General features: G+C 45.6%; 1 protein-coding gene across 2 annotated transcripts in view; it reads left to right on the top strand.

Moving 5' to 3' along the window:
• Positions 1-19,311, top strand: part of HACD1 (3-hydroxyacyl-CoA dehydratase 1) — a 139,546-nt gene that overhangs the window by 37,999 nt on the left and 82,236 nt on the right. For both annotated transcript variants that reach the window (XM_086941776.1, XM_086941777.1), the window contains exon 2: positions 16,567-16,684. In XM_086941776.1, the coding sequence (XP_086797902.1) occupies positions 16,567-16,684 (118 nt within the window). The remainder of the gene's footprint in view (positions 1-16,566; positions 16,685-19,311) is intronic.

The raw sequence follows: 19,311 nt of genomic DNA on the forward strand, positions 1-19,311 counted from the left end.
CTTGGTTCCACCACAGGAGGAGGTACAGTCAGATGCTAACCATTCCCTCTTTATCGTTTTGATCTGTACACTGTTGTCTTTGGTATCCAGTCCCCTACCCACGATGTCCATTTGGGAAGAATTGAATGCCATGTGTGGTACCAACTATGTCCAGGATGTATTAACTCCCCCTACAATGGATAGAGACATTGAACTATCAAATGGCTCACCCCCGCATCCCCCGAACCAACTTTTTGCAGCCCCCATTTATCCGCCCCAAACCTAGTCTCACTAACACTGGATAAAACGGAGACTCGATCAGATGACCCCGTATCCCCCCTTCACTTCACCCTACTGGCCCAAATTGATCAAATGTTAAACAGAGCTCTATCACCATTGGTCGCAAAAATTAATGATCTGGGGGAGAGGCTGACCAGGATTGAAATCACTGTAATAAGGTCCCTTCCACTAAATGCCAACACCGTGACACCCACATGCTCTACCCTTACTAACTCTCATGAAAGGCCTATGAACAATGCTCCCAGTATACTTCCAACTTGTGACCCCCCTACTACACCACCCACTTTAAGTGGTCGCAACGCTCCTCTTACTCGAAAACATACCCCTCACAGACTTCCAGAAAGAAGGCATCAAATCGACCTACCCCCCGAAGCTGCGCCATACGTTACCGTTCTTTCTGGGGTCCCTGAACTCACCCCGGGCAAACGTGAACTACAGCAGGACCTAATGAATAAAGCCATTTTTTGGCTTAAAAATCATAGACATTTACCATCTGTTTTAGACGGCGGGATATTGAGCGTCAGGAGGGTGGGGTGGCTTGGTTCTCTGCCCAAAAATTTTCCGGGAGATCTGATTTTAATTAAGTTTAAACACAGGAACATTGCCCCCATTTTACATTCTACCCACCACAAAGTTGGAGATGGCTCCATCCGTATCTGGGATCTGCATGACTTTTATCCTGGCCCCGGTGTACCAAATTACTACAACACCTGATGATAATGGAGGATTCTGTGTATTTTGGATTATGATCTTGAGTAGTTGATTCGCCAAACTGTTTTTAGCTTGCCCTAAACAGTCTGTTTTTCTTTTAACTATGCATTGACTTGCTGAATTAATTTGTTTGTATGTTTGTATTTTTTTTCTGCTGCTTTTATGGTTTTAAATTCAAAAGCCGAATAAAGCTTAATTGAGTTGAGTTGAGGACCCATATACTGCACAGATCGTAAATTTTGTAGCACCAATGAAACATTATGCGATTGCCCACCTACCCAACCGATCAGTTAAAATTCTACCGGTATTGCCTATATGTTTTTTAATCAGGATTGCAACACCTCTAGACGTGCAAGTGTGTTTAGTACAAGCTAATAGATTAAATCCCTACTCTTCTAACAGTTTCATTTTTGCCCAAACTATATGGGTCTCCTGGAGACACATTACATCACAACAGAGCAGCCGTAATTCCTGTGCCACCTGCCGTCTTTTATCTAAAGAATTCAAACCCCAGACATTCAGCATGCCTATCCTGAAACCCCTAACCACAATCGAATTGAACATGAATTCCCGCACTAGCCACACATACTGAATTGATCAAACTGAAAGATCGCACGCAACACTCATTTTCATACTGTACTCATGTATTATTTTCATTTTTGCCACCCACACCCCCACCACCAACACCCTACCCACATTACCCGCCATCCACCCCCGCCCCCACCCTCCTGCCAACCCCCACCACCCAAAACAGGGCTTGAGGATCTTGTCCTCTGTGATGGGAAATGGTTGCAGACCGCCCCTCCCCCGACTCCCACTAGACAACACCCACACCGCATACATTTCTTCCTATATATTGTCTAATTCCCCCCTTATATCCCTTTATCCAACAGTCCTAATGTAGAAAATAGTAAAAAAAAAAAAAAAGAAGAAAATCTTCTCATTCTAGATGCCTGTCTGCAGGAATAGGTCACATATACTACGAATACTTCCTAGGTATTACATACCAGTCAATTTAGCAAATCAGATATCAGGCTCTGTACGATTATACTTCCTGGAACAAGGTGTTTTCCTATATACTCTTGTTCAATTAATATACAAAATCCGCTCCAAAACTGAACACTGGTATATTCCACAGTTAAACATTTGCTTATTATATCCACATATTACCAGCAGTTTTGCAATATATTCTTGCCCAAACAAAACAGTACCTTATTCTCACATAATTAATAACTTTACTTAGATGGGCCAAGAAATATACAAACTTGAGATAGAAAAGGAGCACTAAATACAACGCAGGAAACGCCAACTAAAAAAGTTATACAAGTCCCAACAAAAAAAAAGAAAAGAGAGGGGAAAAAAAGGAAGACCCAAAAAACAGTCCAATCCATAGGAAGAAAAGTCATGTGTATCTCTAACCAGATTTCTAACTTCGAGCGGCTTGTGAGGATATAAACTGTTCCATTACTCACTGCCCAGAGTCTTCAAAGAATCTTGTGCCATTATTTAGGAGTTAAATTATCGAGTTTGCTCATTGTGAATAACTTTTAATTTCGCAGGATTAAGGAGAAAAACTGTTGCACCCTTAGATTGGAATGATGGAATCATCTGACGGCAATGCCACCTAAGCTGAACAGTGGCTGGGCTAATATCAGGGCACACAAAGAACTCAAATCCCATGCCCTGACGTCGCCTATCTGGGCGGGCCAGATCGTATATTGCCTCGCGAAGCAGATAGTTGTTGATGCAAATAAGAATAGCCCTGGGAAATTTATTAGTGTCAGATCTCAGATCACCTTTTCTTTTGCGTAACACAAAAGGGAATCTGTGTGCCCTTATTATTTCAGTGTCCCAATTCCAATCCTTGAGTTCCGGAAATGCCTCCTTAAACATAGCCACAATGAATTTCCTTGAGTCCTGCCCCTCTTTAGACTCTGATACACCAAGTACTCGCAAGTTGTTGAGTCTGGATCGATTCTCTAAATCAGACAGTTTCCAATCAACATCCTGTTTAGATTTTTGCAACATCTCAATGGCTGAGTGTTGTTTAGCCAGAGAGTCCTCAACCCCTGAAATCCGCTCTTCTGCCTCCACTACTCTTGTACTTATTTCTGCTGATGTTTTTACTACCCGTCTAACCGAGTTCTGCAGTTTGCAGACCGCCCCCTGCATGCGCAAGCTCTCAACTTTTGTCTCAGCACGATGATCCATGATGCTCTTGTAAATTATCTCCAAAGTTACAGAAGTCCCATCCATGCCTGCATCTGTGCCTACATCCGTACCTATATCGTCGTTTACTGAATTTGAGGCGTCTTCAGTTACTCAATCCACAGTAGCTATGGTATCCCATCTGGGTTGGGTGATACCTCCTGATAGTGCGTGGGGAGGACGCTCTGCCGGGTCCAATGCTTTTTTCACCGTTTCATGAAAAGAGGATTGTTCTGACTCAGGCTCCTCTTCATCAGCCCAGTCACCTGCAGTGCTTAGCCCCTCGATTTCATCATCCTCTTCCTTGTCATCGTCATCGGGCTCTGAGACTACTGAAAGATCGGACATTGAATAGAACTTGCCTTCAGAGCTGGCATCAGCATCAGTGTCCTTATCCGTTGGTATTACCATACTGGGGACTTCCTCGATTACTACATCATTGCAGCGAATAGTTGTTTGTACGTCTATTCCAAAGTTGGATAGGAGGCTGACTGAGCACCTCGGGCATTGAAGTTACTACTACTATTCTCTGCCACGGGCTCTGAGCACCTGGCCCCACATCGAGCCCCAATTCTAACCCCCGGGATTCTGGACCTTTAGCAGTATTTCCTTTAACTGCTGCCCCTTTATTAAATATTGCCGGGACTGTACGCATTTTTTCACACACCTCCTGCTGGACCCCTAGGGTGTGCTCTTTCTGTCTCCGAGATTTCGGGGTCTGGGAAGCAAGATCAGAGCCTGTTGGAACTTCAGTACCCAGCCTAGCCTCCTCAGCACCAGTGATCATTGTTCCATCCGTAGCCCCCGTAGAGCCGGTCTCATTAGCTGAGCTCCCTGAATCCACCACAGTTGCTCCCCGGGTTTTCGTGCCCTTGCCTCTTGCCATGCTGCCAAAAAAATACCAACCTCCAACTACACCGGACAGAGCGGCCCTTACCAAGACTCAAGCCGAGTTAATACGTCCACAACACAAGCACCAGAGTTGCTCTGCACCCACCTCTTCCAAATACCTTGGATAAACTGAGACGTATTTCGCCAGGTTTTTTCTTTCAGCGGGCTTTCCACAGATCGTCCACAGAACCTCAGCTCCTCCGGGGTACTCCAGCTGGAAATCAGCCTGCCTCTGCCTCACTACAGCTGAGCCAGGCCGACTGCTCAGCACTCCAAATAACCTGACACAAAATTTCCTGCTGTTTTTTTTTTGCCTTTTTCCTTTTTCCCCTTCCAACTGCAACTGCAACCGCAACCACGACGTGTGCCTCCAGTCCACCAGTCACCGTCAAGGCTCTGTGCTACCCCTAAACACTGCTCTGCAAAGCTACACCGCACCACGGAAAGCTCCGCAACACTCCTCCACTCCTCCGCGGTGCTCCTCACAGGTGTTCTGCTTCACCCCCAATCCGCCGCCGCCTTCTCCTCCTTCTCCACACTACGGGCCACTGGAGCACTGCCTCCTTACATGAATCAAAAAACGTTGTCAAGGGTCCAAGTACATCAACAAGGCGGTCCTCACACACCATCAGCCCTTTATCGAGACCATGTCTGGCATCCCTTCCAGATTTATTCAATAATGTAAATATCTTTGCATCCAGTTCTGGCATACATGCCACCTTATTGGCGAGAGAAGGTCTAGGACACTCCGAACCGAGTCTTGTTCTAACTTCGTTAGGCATTTCAAGCCTGATCCAAAACGCCACATACTCAGCTACCTGCTTAGCTGGGACCCATTGTGGAGAGAGCAGATGCTGAATAGCAGGTGGGTCAATCATGAATTCCCCAAGGGGATCTTTAACCTGATCCAATGCATCCTTTTTTAATCTTTCTCCCTTTTTTCTCTTTTTCTTTCCACCTCCTCCTCAGAGGCATCAAAATTGAATGAGCAAGAAATTACAATATCTCCACTGCTGGAGGATTCATCACAGATAATTTCTTTGTGTTCTCCCTTAGCGGCCTTTATATCCTTACTACTCAACTCTGCCAGAGTTGCCTTTTGCCTGCCTACTGAACAAAGGCCCCGTTTTCCTTAATGACAATCTCCTTATGAATATTCATTCAATTTCTGGTGCAACTTTAGAAGGCAGATATATTCAGGACGCGCATAAAAAAAGAACAGTCCTGCCAAGTACCACGCATCAGGCGTTAGACTAACACATTTCATTATGGTGCACCTAAATCTGTTAACTAAACTGGTTGTGGCAGCTGGCAGCGCCACGCTGTGGTGTGCACGCACTGCTCTGGCAGCGCAGCTGGCAGGTGAGCTAAAGCTGCTGGCAGGCTGCTACAATGGCATTTATGACCAGATTCCCCTGACACTGTTCTCTGAGTCTGACATGATGTTGAGGTAGTGCCCAATGGCTACTACAACATTCAGAGAGCCCAGTCAAGTTTTGTGGTACAGTCTCTGGCACCACGGGGGCAATGTCAAGTCCTGCTGCAGTGCTGGAGTTTGTTGTGGGAGGGCGGCTGACTAAAATACGAAGCTTGTGGTGATGCCTGGGTGCTTGCACCGGCCGCATCGTGGCTCAGCTGTCAGCTGAGCTGCAGTATTAAAATGAATGCAACCCCCCCCCGCCCCCCAACCCCCCGCAATTTCACTTGCCCCTGAGGTGAGGGAGAGATGGAGTGTGACCGTAGAAGCGGCCAGGACTCTGGAATGAAGGACTCAGTAGGAGGGCGGCAAACCCGAAGTAAATTTAGACTGTAGCTCTAGCCACCCAATGTGTGTTTATAATACCAGAAAGTCAGACAACCTGCCTTCCTCGAAGAAAGAATGTACGGGGTACTTTGAGGTGCTGGCCTCAAGAGATGCTGTGACTGTGTAACTTCGCTTTCTGCAGCTTTTATCTGAATAGAAATAGCCGGTGTTCCTTCTGGCTCAGCTTCCCTACACTTTGCAAGATATGTATTTTAGAAGTGGGGTGTGCAGGGGAGACTCACTGCATACCTGGGACTGCACACCAGACAGCTCTTCAGGAGAGTGAGTGCAGACAGACATGCCCAGCGCCTCACGAGAGGCCTCTTAGCACATTGCCAGGCGCTGATGTCAGCTCCCACAATGTGTAATCTTAAAGGCAGCCTTGAGCCACTATTCATGGCTTTGTATCACTGGCGTAACGAAAAGTGAGGGGGGCCTCCCTGCACGGTACTTAGGGGGGGGGCCCTCCGGGCTCAATCAGGAGCTCTTCAGGCCAGAGTTTAGGGCCGAGGGGGCCCCTTGGAGCTAGGGGCCCCCCGCACCGCGTGGGCTGCGGGGGCCTGTGTTACACCCCTGCTTTGTATCTGGTTTACTGCCTTGTCTTCTCAGCGCTAAGGCTAATCTGAAGGACACAGGAGCAAATCCTGCAGCTGCCAGTTCTGTTCAGCCATTAATTCTTCTGTGGATAAAATTAGTCTAATTGAATAAAGCAACATTTAAAAGTAATAATGGTATACAAATGCAGTTCAGTTTTGTTTGTGATCTTTTACTGTTATCGAGGAGTTGTATATTCATTGTCTATATTTATGCGTGGCAAATGTTTCTCAATAACATGTTATTTGGAGCAACTGTCAAATAAAAACACATCCTGTGTCATGTCAGTTAACGCCCTTCCATTTCTGGTGCTTTAAAGCAGTTCTAAGATTTTCTTAGAGTTTCTCGTTGCTCAAATGGGTGTAATTTCTGATATTTATATATTTCCCTCGTCTTCATTGCTTGGTTTTTGCTCGCAAGAAAGTGTCACTCATAGTCGTTGGATGTCACTCATAATTACACTGATATCAGTGCTTTAAATGGTACTCACTGGCACTTCTTATTTTTACAAAAGCTGGCACTTCTCCACTGTAAAGGAGAGTACCTGTCAGTTTGATGAGTTGGGCACTGGACGGCCCGAGGGCCAACTGTGAGCCATTTTTTTTTGGCATCATGTTTGCCGTCTGTCAGTATTATTCAGCTGTGGCGGCCTATTGAAGTCACGCCGTAAGGGCAAAAGGGCCACTGTTCCATTACTACCCAAATGGAAGCTCTCTTTATCCTCACCACCCTGCTGCCAGGTGTCTATGCTGGGTCCTCCTGTTAGTGTTTGGGACATTGACGAGGGCCTGTGCTTGACCAGCCAAGGAGGAACCCAGGTAAAAAGAGCCATTTTCACCGCTTGGCCTCCCACTGGGGTCTGACTTTCTTCCGAATAAATTGGTCCTTCAAATCCACTGCTGGGACATTGAGTCCATAATGGGCATGGTTGAGGTGGTGAAATTGGCCTAAGCAGCCTCCCTGGGGCCCAGGTGAGGTGGGAGGAGGTCAAATGCCCTCCCCATGGGAGACCAGTATTGTTCCCTCTATCCTGCTAGCCTCCGCACGCTCTCAGGACCCTGCTGTGCTCACTGTCTGTCACTGCAAGCTCTACAGCCGTGTGGCTTTCTGTCGAGGGGAAAGGAGGGAGAATGGGCGTGAGTGAAGGAGCAGAGAGTTTAAAGTAGGAAAAGTTAAAGCGGCAGAAGGGGTAGGGGCAGATAGATAGGGGAGAGATCCAGACGGCTATCGAAAGTAGGGGAGAGGCGCGGAGATGGCAGATTAGTAACAGAGAGTGATAGGATCAAATTGGGGTAAAAAGAGTTGGACAGAATTAGCTACAAACGGCAGAGAAGTGAGTGCGGGAGGGATCACAAGATTAGAGATGTGAAAACAGATAAAGTGTATCTTTGTCTCTGAGAGAAAAACAAACTCGTAGAGGAAGAGAATCAGCAGGTATTTGAAAAGAAATGCATGGAATGTTATTGTTTGTGTGTGTGCACTCTTGAATATATAAGGATTGCTCCAAATGCAAGCAAGTAGGAACATTAGAATTATTATAATATTAAGAAGCTGCAAATCTTACAAAACAAGAAAATAAGAACATTTAGGGGCTCATTAGGATTGCGGGCGGGCTTTGCCCGCCCGCCACCCTATCGGAAAACGGGACTGCCCGCCTTAAGGGCGGGGGTCCCGGGGGTGGTATTAGGATGTGCCCACCACAGTGGCGGGCACATCCTGTATATTCAGCATTGTGGTGGGCGGTGCTCTCTGCAACGCCCGCCACAATGCTGAAAATGCATTGCAGCATTTGCATAATGAAAGCGGCAGGCACCACGTGGTGCCTGCTGCTTTTATTATGCAAATGCAGGGGGGTACCATAGATACCCCCGTGTGTATCCCCTACTGTGCTTCACGCTGGGGGCCCGCAGGGAGCCCCCAAAGTGAAGTCTGCCTGCCTTTCCATGGCGGCATTGCCGCCACGGAAAGGCATTGAAAAATGCCCATTGTAATATGGCTGGCGGTGTCTAACAGACATCGCCACCATGTTAAACATTTTCCGCTCCGGCCGCAAGGCGACCGGGGCGGAAAACAGGCGGGCGGTGTTTTTCACCGCCGCGGTCCCCCCGCCATCCTAATATGGCGGGGGGAATTGGGAAATGGATGTCGGGCGGATTGCCTCCGCCAGGCCGGCGGTGGCTACCGCCAGCCTGGCGGAGGCAATCCGCCCGACATACTAATGACCCCCTTGTGTGTTTGGCCTTAATTTTGTGTAACAAGTCAACACATTTTGTTTATATTCATACATTTCTAGCATGTTATTTTCGATCCTGCAACTTGTGCAAGTGCCAGAGTTTCTCCTGTCCTAGACATTGATTATCCTCATAAGTGCTGCGCCCAGTCCAACGGCCGACGGCACCATTACCTCGGGAGTGCTGCCGTCGGCCGTTGGACGTTCCAACTGCACCTGCGCAATGGAACGTTTAGCACTGGAGCTGGACGTTCCATAGCTGCTAAGGTGTTATTAGCCTGGAAGTGATAATAGTACTGTTGATGGACTGGCACATTCAGGGTTTTAGCTGTTGATCTGCACCTATGGGAAGTTTGAGACCACTATCCAGGGCAATGCAAGGGCAAAATGAATAGTCCATGGAAGTGATTTGTATCACCATGTCTCACTCCGCCTCTTACCCCACCCACTAGCCACGCCCTTAGCTCAATTCAATGAGTGCCTGCACTTATTTTTTCCCATTTAAAGCACTGACTGATATTATGAAAATGTCACACATAAGCTATCTGAAACCATGGCAGCTATTAACCCGTTAACCGCAGCGGTAATTCCGCCGCGGTGCGGGCGTTTCCGTGCGCGGGTGTGCTGCCGTCGGCCAATGGCCGACGGCAGCACTGGGGAGGTAACGTTGCCGTCGGCCGTTGGCCGACGGCAGCGCGGAAAGCAATGGCAAAGTACACTGTTGTCCCACCAGCCTAGAAATGACGTGTTCTTGTTTTGAGACAGATGTAAAGGTGATTAAGGTAAATTGCCTTCGCTCGTGATACAGGAGAGACTGAAATGGGTTGATCCGTTCATTACCAATGCCAATGCGGTCGAAAGCAAAATGTAATGACAGTTGAACACACCAAAGGGTAAAGAGGACTGGCCCAGAGAAAAGATTTTTTTTTTTTTTATGTACGATTTTTTTTTTTTACAGTAGGATGACGACACTGCTAAAACTGCCTTGAGACCACACCTAATAAACATGCAGTAAAACAGATGGAATTCTTACAGTCATAATAAACTTGAAGTTGGTCGACACTAGGTGGCGCGCTTGCTGCATATTAGTACTTCTAAATAAATTGTATTCTTCAGATTTGCAAGGGACTTCAAGCATGCAGGGTTAGTTAGATGTAAAATGACAACACCGGTGAAATTTTAAAAGGTTTCATCTACTGAAATCAAAAAAACGTCAATCCCATCTAACTCCCCAGATCAGATAACAAAGAACACTCTGTTATTCATCTTAAAGTACTCGGTTGCACTTAGGTGAAACGGAAATGGGGGTAAATTGCTCTGTGACAAATGAATTACGGGTTTTCTTCACCTGCGAATTTTCAGGACCCTCGGTGCATTATCGAAGAGAAAGCTACACTTAGACTTGGGTTACCCTAATGCAATCAGCACCGCAGCATGATGGGAATCCTGCTGAAAGGCCCGGGGGTATTGATCAGCTGAGCCACGTGACATCAATGTTGAACTAGGTCAGCATGAAAGCAAGCGCTGGAATGAGTGTTTCCCATGTACCACATTTGCATGTGAAAGGAAGCCTTTCTGGTGTCCAGGCAGCCCAGAAATGAATAACAAAAGAGGCGGAGATAATTTGCATGTGTTTCTTTCAGTCAGAATATTATTTAAGCGCGAGCAGGATTAAATTGGCTGTAAAATAAAAGCTATGCTAACGGTTGAAAGTTCTCGTGATGGACTATTGAAAAAGAAGATTTTTAAGACGCTTTTGCAAACCGCTGTTTTGATGTACACAAAGGATAATACGTTTACATTTTTCTGTACCTTGATTACTATGTAATTGCACTTCTAATCGCTAATGCTCCCTATTTATTTATTTCTGTAGGGTGTTAAAGTTCTTTACAGTAGAGATATTTCGTTGCATAGAAGTTACAGATGTTAAATAAAAATTGCCAAACACTGCAAAATTAGTTGCAAAGGACGACAATGACAAAATGGTAGATCATTGTAGAAAAATAAAATGTACAAGAGGTCTATTCAGCAGTGAAGAGGGTTGTTTGGGCTATAGGCAACAGTACAGACCACTGACACTTCGTATGTGTGAAAAAGGCCGCTTCAATGAGCCAGGTGTGCATCATATATCCATATACATGTACTCCACATGAATAAAACTATGAATCTCACTATACACCACTCAATGCCTTCCTGTGAGAAAGTGGCTCTATATATAGTGGACCAAGATAAGGTACAGTGTGTGTATAGAGTCCACAAACCCCAGCGGTATAACAGAGGTTAAAGCCAGGTGTGACCTTACTCTCTAAAGTGGTAGCTTGGTCGAGCAGTAAGGCAGTACCAGAGGACAGTGTAAAGCATTTGTTGTACACACTCAGTCAGCAAAAGGTTTCACACACTTAAAGACTGAACTCAGGGCCAATTGTTTTTATATCAAAGATATGGTTGTTTTATTTTTAGAACCAAAAGGTATCAAAATATACTGTTCTCAATATGAGAGGTCTCAGATGAGTGGTTTGCAGAAAGGCAATACATTTTGTAAACACAAAAGGTACAGGGGTTGCATTAGGCAACACAATTCTAGACACAATTTAGCATTGAGCTCAATGGGTTTTTCTATATAAATACAGCTGATTACTTTGTAGATTACTCTGGTAGTTCCAGGACTGGATCCTAGATTTAGTCCTGGTATCTAAGCTGAAAACAGTTTAGTAAAAACGTTTTAGTTATTGCAGTGATTTTTAAGGAATATAAAGCTATTTTAAAAGTTCACACAGAAACTTTCCAATGAAAATCTGTCAGTGTTATCCAACGGGAGAAAATTCAGGTTGCAGTAAAAGTACGATCTCGTTACTTTTGTAATCCAGTACTGGGCTCCTAGGTCCAGCACTGGGATCTCAACTTAAGACAGGTAAGTAATTACGTTTCAGTATTTGGTATGATTTTTAAAGAATACTTCAAGTTTTTAAAAGTAGACGCTTAGAAGAAATTTCACAGAAAAGCACACAATGGATTCCTATGGAGAAAATTCAAGTTACTAGTAAACCCGACTAGGATTACTTTTGCGGTTCAGTACTGGGCTACAAGATGCAGTACTGGCTTCTCTCCTGATCACAGGTGAGTACTTTGGAATTCGTAATTCGGTTGATTTTATGGGAATATTTTAAGTTTTCAAAACTTCACACTTAAAAGATTTTTCGAGTCAAACCAGTCAATGTTATCCAATGGCAGGTGAGTGAGTTACCAGTTTCCAGGTGAGTACTCGACTGGGGAAGTTAGGGTCCTGGGCATAGACTCAGGTGTCCCCCAGGGTCAGGTACGTATAGTTGGTTCACACTCAGCGGCACAGGGGCAGCTGGGTGCAGAGGTAGTTAGGCCTCATGTTATCCAATTAGGGGCAGGGCGCCTCCGGTTAGTGGCTGCTGGCTAGCATGCCACGCGGCTGTGGGAGCTGGGCTCCTGGTTACTTGCTCAGGGCAAAGGGGGAAGTAGGATAGGACAAAAGTTGCACAGCCAGGGGCTCTCGGGCGGCTGGGTGCAGGGTGCTTTTGAGCCGTTGAGCGCCCGATGTTATTCAATGGGAAAAGTAAAAAGGAAACAAAGACTGCAGACTCGGGACGGTGATTCTTCAGGTGCGACCACCACTTCGAGAGGTAAGTTGGGATCTTGGAGAAGAGATAGGTACCCCAAAGGCAGGCACAGGGGGCTGCAGGGAGCCGGGTGCAGGGGTGTCTTTTGGTGTTGGTTCTGGTCGCCGTTGGTGGGGTCCCTGGTCCTGAGGTTGCAGGCGTCATCTGGTTCATCGAGGAGGGTCTTTGGGCACTGAACTTCAGATTCTAGTTGCCGGGGGGCGGGGGGGGGGGGTGTCCTCGTGGTCTTGGATCACTCGGGCACGGGCCGGGCTCGGCGGGTGCAGAGTGGGCAGGTCTTGAGCTTCCTGGGTGGCACCAGGGGGGTTGTTAAAGCACAGCTTCTGCTTATGGGTGTCCCAATCTTTAAGAGGGTCAAGGGAGGCAGGTCCTCCGGGTGACCCAAGGTTGCTCTCCGCAGGAGTCGCCGGGATTAAGCAGGAGCAGGTTCAAGGATCGACAGGCCGGTAGGGCTGGGGCCAAGTCAGTGGGTGTCGTCCTGTTGTTAGCAGCTGCACGGCGCATCTTCTTCTTTCTTTTCTTATTAGGATCTCCCGAAGGAAGGTTCAGGGTGCCCCTAAATACTAAATTTAGGGGCGTTACAGGTAGGGCAAGGGCAGGGACCAATAGGTCCCTGTCCTGGGGTGGGTACACCCCCTAGCCTGCTCCTCTCCTGTGGGAGGAGGGCAGGAGCCTCGCTGTGATTGAGCAGGGCTCCCCATCTTCAAGATGGCCGGAGCCCGGGGTCGTGCTTCACCTCGCCTCTCCCACCTGAGGGGTGGGGTTGGCACAGGCTGGCACACCCCCCTTCCTGACGTAGGGTTTCCACCAGTCTTCCTGCCAGAGTGGGGGTTGGAACTGGTGGGGGCCAGTTGCTGAGTACAGCAAATGGTCTGGAGAAGCTCACAGAGGTGACATGCCTTTGAAGCTTCCCCCTGCCCATCCTGGAGGAGGAGACCTAGTACCTCACCCAGGATGTGCATTGTTGCAGAGCGGGGGCTCTCCACTCAGGGGTCCAGCAACATGTCTGCTATGTGGCAGCCTCTGCTGCCACTCAGATCAGACGTGGATTGTAGGTTAGGTTTTCAAGGGGAATCTCTAAGGTGCCCACTGGTGCAATTTACATTAAATCCCACACTGGCATCAGTGCAGGTTTAATGTGCTGAGAAGTTTGGTACCACACTTGTCAGTCTTCAGTGTAGCCATTATGGTGCTGTGGAGTTCGTAATGACAACCCCCCAGCACCATATACTCTTAATGGCATCACTGCAATTACATTGCCCAGGATTGGCTCTGGGTACTGTAGGGGCACAGGGCTCATGCACCTGTGCCCACCCCACTGGCATAGGGTACCCTGTTAGAGGGGTGACTGAAGTATGCCAGGGCAGTGGGTTCTGTGGGCATGGAACACAGGGAGGTGTGCCATGTCGACTCTCTGTTTATCTCTGTACTTAGACACTCAACCTGCAAAGGCAGTGTGTGGGTGTCAGGGTACAGGGCACAATAAGTGCTGCAGCCCTTAGGGGTCTTCTCTGGTTACCAGGCCCTGGGTACCTAGGGTACCATTTACTAGGGGCTGATAGGTGGCCAGAGATGCCAATTGGGTTTTAGGTTCAATACAGTTTTAGGGAAGGAACACAGGCCCTGGGTACCTGGTTGGCAGGAGCCCAGGGAACACTCAGTCAAAGCACATCAGCAGTTCAGCAAAAAGTAGGGGCATACCAATGCAAGAAAGTTGGCACTTTTTCACACTACCTCACTGTCCTGTCCCCCACCCCTAATATTCCCTCCTCCAAACGCCCACAGCTCAACTGTCAATCCTGTAACTCTACTGTAGCTCTACATCCTGAACCAAGTTTATTCCTTCCTGCCTTCTGCAAGCATCTACTTACTCCCCCCGCCCCCCTGCTTCGAAAGTGCCTGATGATACAACTGCTTGAAACCATGAAAAGCCTCTCTTCCAACCGCCTGGCACCTGCCCATCAGAATTACACATTCTCTCTTTGCACCACTGTCGCATATCTGTTGCCCACTGAAACACCAATTCAATCCTACTAAAGAAAGGGATGGGCATGCCAGCTAAAAACACACTGCCTATTCACTCTACCAGCCTCCATTACACCATTCCTAATATGGTGGCTTGTAGCCCAAAGTCGCCCATTTATTTATCCTCAACCTACTATGTATAGCCCAACCGCGGGAACAGTCACCTCGACCATTGAAGTTCAGAAGTGTTGTGCAGCGGCACTGCTGTGCATTACTGTACTGGATAGCACGGGGTGCTAAAAGCCCGAAGTAAGGTCCATTGCACATGTAGGGGAAGTGTCACCCTCCTGTCATCTGATGTTCTCGATGTCAGGAATGAAGTGCACTTGCAGAGCTGAGGTGGAACAGAGTCATGTACCTAAAATGGAACCCATAAGAATTATGTGCCAGTTGTGCTGTCATTCTATTCATTTAAAGTATTTCTTGCGACCCATCGCAAAGCTTCATAATGCGGACTGTGGCTGATGTCAAACATAAGAGCAGTGGCAGGTGTATTTTATAATGTGTAACCCTGTTATTTCATAGGATGGGAAAATATGAGGAGGCGATTGGCTGTTTGTAACAAAACCTCTTCTTGAACATCAGAACTCATGCCTAATTAACTCTCTTATTTTTTGTGCCTCAGAAAAATAAAACACTTTCTTGACCCGGTTGAGTTTGAATGTATGATGTAGGCGCTGAAATTGTTAACAAGACCACCAAGACAGTCACCAGAATGACTACTTATTGGAGCATCTTTGCCAAGCCAATGTTTTTGTTCCCAACCCTGTCAACCTGAGCCATGGGAGGCTGAGAGTGCCAATAGACATTTGTGAGTCTCACTTCTTTAGCAGAGTCTCACTCAGTATTTGTGAATAACACTTCTTTTAAGCACATACTCATTAATTCGAGTCGCACCGCTTGCCTGACAATGTCTCTCAGCATGTTGCTGCACCTTCGCTTGCACTGGGTGCAAGTATCATAACTTAGAGAAGAGTCTCACTCATTGGGTCTGAATTTAACTTCTTGAAGTATAGTGTCTCCAGTCGTTTGCAAGACACACTTTTTGGAGCACAACCTCGCTCATTTGCAAGTTCCACAAATTAACCCCTTCACTGCGGCAGCTATTCCGCCGCAGTGCTAAGGGGGCGGGGCGGCCGCGCGGCGGCCGCATGCTGGTGACGGAACCGCTCCGTCAGCAGTGTCGGGGGCGCTGTGCTTATGACGGAGCGGTTCCGTCATGGCCCGCCCTGCTCAATAGAACGCTCAGCGCAGGCGCGGAATTCGCGCCGCGCATGAGCAGCGAGCGGGCCATGACGGAACTGCTCCGTCATCAGCACAGCGCACCCGCAGCTGATGACGGAGCGGTTCCGTCATCAGCACTTAAGGGGTTAAACTACAGCCATACTCCTTTATCTGGAGTTTTACACTTTGGAGAATAGAACATTTCACTGGGTGTAGATGTCATACCCTTGGACACATTCCCACTCTGTGGGGGTGAGTGCCTAAGAGATTAAACGATGTACTTTTCCACCACGTCCCTTCCATGGAGATTTGCCGTCACAACATACTACTGAGTATCTCCTTGGACGAGGCAGGGTAGAACTCATTAAATAAAGTCAAGTGTAGAAGTGTAGCCAGGTGCTATGTGAAGGAAAATACCTCTTTTGTGTGATCAGCCCCATTTTTAGGTATTGATGCTGCTGATTTTCTGAGTCTGTGCACTAGGACTTTGCAAACCATTCCCCAGTGCATGTGCTCTGGCCCCTCACGCATGTTCCTAGTATATGTAACAAAGTGTACCCAGGGATTATACTTTAAATGCCACCAGTGGCGTGCAGCATCCATTGTGCCACCCATTATAGTGACAGTGCAAACACCTTCAGTGTTTCTGCACAGTAGTAAAACTGCAAATTCGACATGTGAGAAGAACCCCCTTTGACAGCTCTAATCCGCCTTTAAGGGAATGAGGTACAGAGAGCTGCCGCTCATCAGTGCCTGGAAATAAACATCAATACATTTCAAGTGTTGGTTCAATAACTTGTTTTGCTAAACTAACCAAAACAAAATTCATCTACCTTACCAACCAGGCTTTTGATAGATATTTCAGGGGTTGCTCACTCATTTACTGTATGAAATATGTTACTGCTGTCTCCTGTGTCATTACTTTTTTATTCTTACAATATTTCTCGCAGGTGGTTGGTTCTGGCTATTGCCATGATTCGGTTTTATGTGGAGACAGGAACACACAAAGGACTATATAAAAGCCTTCAGAAGACCTTGAAATTTTTCCAGACCGTTGCTTTACTTGAGGTAAGCAAAATTGTGGGTATTTAGGTTTCAGATGCTTATATTTATTATATGTATAATGCAGTTGTTGGTTAGCAGTCTATAGAATATGGGATTACGTTTTATGACCCAGCAAAGCCAACTCGCACTGTAAGGTTTATGTAGATATGTAAGAATGTAAGTTAGAAATCTTTGCAGTTTGGCAGTATGGTGTGCACTGCTTCTTAAGTATCTTCAACGAATGAGTGAATAACCTATGTTTGTAGAGCACGGCACAGTTGATACTGCAGACCTGTGCTGCCTTACTTTCATCTAGAAAATCTACGTAAGAACTAAAAAAAATTTGTTTAGTCTAGCTTTGAATGATGCCTGATGAGAGGTCCTTATGAAAAATGGAGCCCCACCTTCAATCAGGTGCTCTAGAGTCAGGCACTTGACATAAAATGTATGCATGAATCCTTGAAATGGATTCTGGAATACACTGATAGCTAATGCAGATGTCTTCTTGCCTCCAAGATGTGATCTAATTTCCTAAGGTTACATATCAGCTGAATGCCCATATTCTTCGTTCTCTGAATTTTACTTATAATTTGTTTTAAAGTATCCAAATATATGGCATTTTCCTAATCAATCTGTCAGTTTATTACTGCCCCTACTATTTAGGGAACCAGATTAGAGAAAGGACAATATGTATATGACAGTAGGCGCGCTGAATATAAGACAAAGCGTCTATAATTGTGTAATACCAACTCACATCAAGCTACTGAGGAAATTCATAATATCACAGAGGACGGGGTGCAGACTGGGTCCTGTATGGACCTCCCTGGTAGATTGATACAGCTTAATATTTTAGTTACAGATATGTTATCCTTTGGAATCCTTCATCGTCCCTCTGGGAGTGTTTTGTGGTGACCATTTTTCTTATTCTCTCATTTGAAAATGAGGTTTCCTTTCAAGAACTGAATAACAATAGAAAAAATAGCATTTTCTATAGTTTTTGCTGTACAATAATGTTAAAAATATTAGATAATCAAATACAGAAAATATATTTTGATGTCCAGCTTAGCGGGTCCTTTAAACAGAAGTCAAAATCGTGATTAACCACCAACATGCTGACTCTTCTTTAATTATTTTGACAAGACTTTAATTGATCTATTGCTTCCAATACATACTTCACCACCTGATAACAGTTCTTATTAGTTTCACCTCTTAGACATAATTGTAATACAATCAAACAGGTCATAATCTTATTTTTTCTAAAGATATTACACTGAAATCACTTTCAGAGGATCAATAGGCCTGAACAAATTGACATAATATGAACAGAGTAGTCATCGAGTTGACACAACCAACAATATCTTGTTTGTGTCCCTTCCTTATTCTATCAAGCAGTTATCTCAAAGATGTTGATTGTTGTAGTTGAACTTAGGGCCTGATGTACAATTCAGTACCAAGGGGGATATGTGTTGATACATAAGGACCATATTATGTGTGAACCGTTCATAACCTAAACTGGGGCAACTTTGAGGATTTAAGCAAGAATAATTCTGACTCAACGTTGGCCCTAATTTATCTAGCCGGGTTCCTTTTGTACTCAAAGAAACTCTTATTATTAATTATCACCTTCAGGTTCATTTTAATATGCAATTTTCTTGTATACAGCTTATCTGTCCATTTGCAAATTATAGTATCAAATACGTTTTTAGCATAGACTTAGAAGATCCATGTAGCCCACTTGTTTTCCATATCCAACAGGCCATTTATTGGCCTTTCTGGCACTTGTTTTGAGCTGGCTATAGGACATGAGTGCAGCCTTATCTGCTTTTTTCATACTACAGGAATTCCCAGTTTCAGCTGGACCAGACACTGAGGAGTAGAAGGACTCATACCAAAATAATTCCTTAGTTGGTTCCATTCCATGCAATCAGTCTCTTGCCTGTGGTAAAAGGAAAGACTGAAGAGATGCATAGTAATATAGCACTAACGTTTGGTTCAAAAACCTTTAAAAGAGGGCCACATGTTCCACCTGTGTAACAGATAGATAACTTTAGGACCCAAACCACACCTAGTTTGTAAATAACATATTTCGTAATAAGATTCCTGTTAAATTTCATGCCTAAAATAGTTGTGGCCAATTTACAAAAGCATGAATGAGTAAGGGAAGAAGTACCACAGGGTCCTCTTTATGTACTCTTACACACCTTTGTAAATCGACTCCGAAGCATCCAACTTTCCATAAATTGATGTGTAAAGAGGGCACAATCCTTTCTATTTGTACAAATTCTGTATGAATATTCTGTGGATATTTCTATTTTATTCCCAATTTGGATGCTTTGGGACACATGTATAAAGGCATGTAAGTAAAAGAGTACTAGAGGATCACTCCTTTATGTGCTATGAAATGCCTTTTGAAAAGGCCACTACATGTTTCAATCTTTGACAGTTATGTCCCATTTTTCATCCATCTAAATCTTTTCATATTCCTCCTAAAAAAATCAAGATTTTATTTTAGTATTAAATGTTTTTATTGACAAAAAAGAAGAAAGCAGAAGCAAGGACCGCTGTCCACTTCGCCTACAACCCAACGGGCCGGCATGGAAGGGACAGTGCACATACAAATCGCAAATCAGGGGGAACCATTGTTAAACACA

Source organism: Lissotriton vulgaris, chromosome 10 (assembly GCF_964263255.1).
Source record: "Lissotriton vulgaris chromosome 10, aLisVul1.2, whole genome shotgun sequence".
In the NCBI taxonomy this organism is placed as follows: domain Eukaryota; kingdom Metazoa; phylum Chordata; class Amphibia; order Caudata; family Salamandridae; genus Lissotriton; species Lissotriton vulgaris.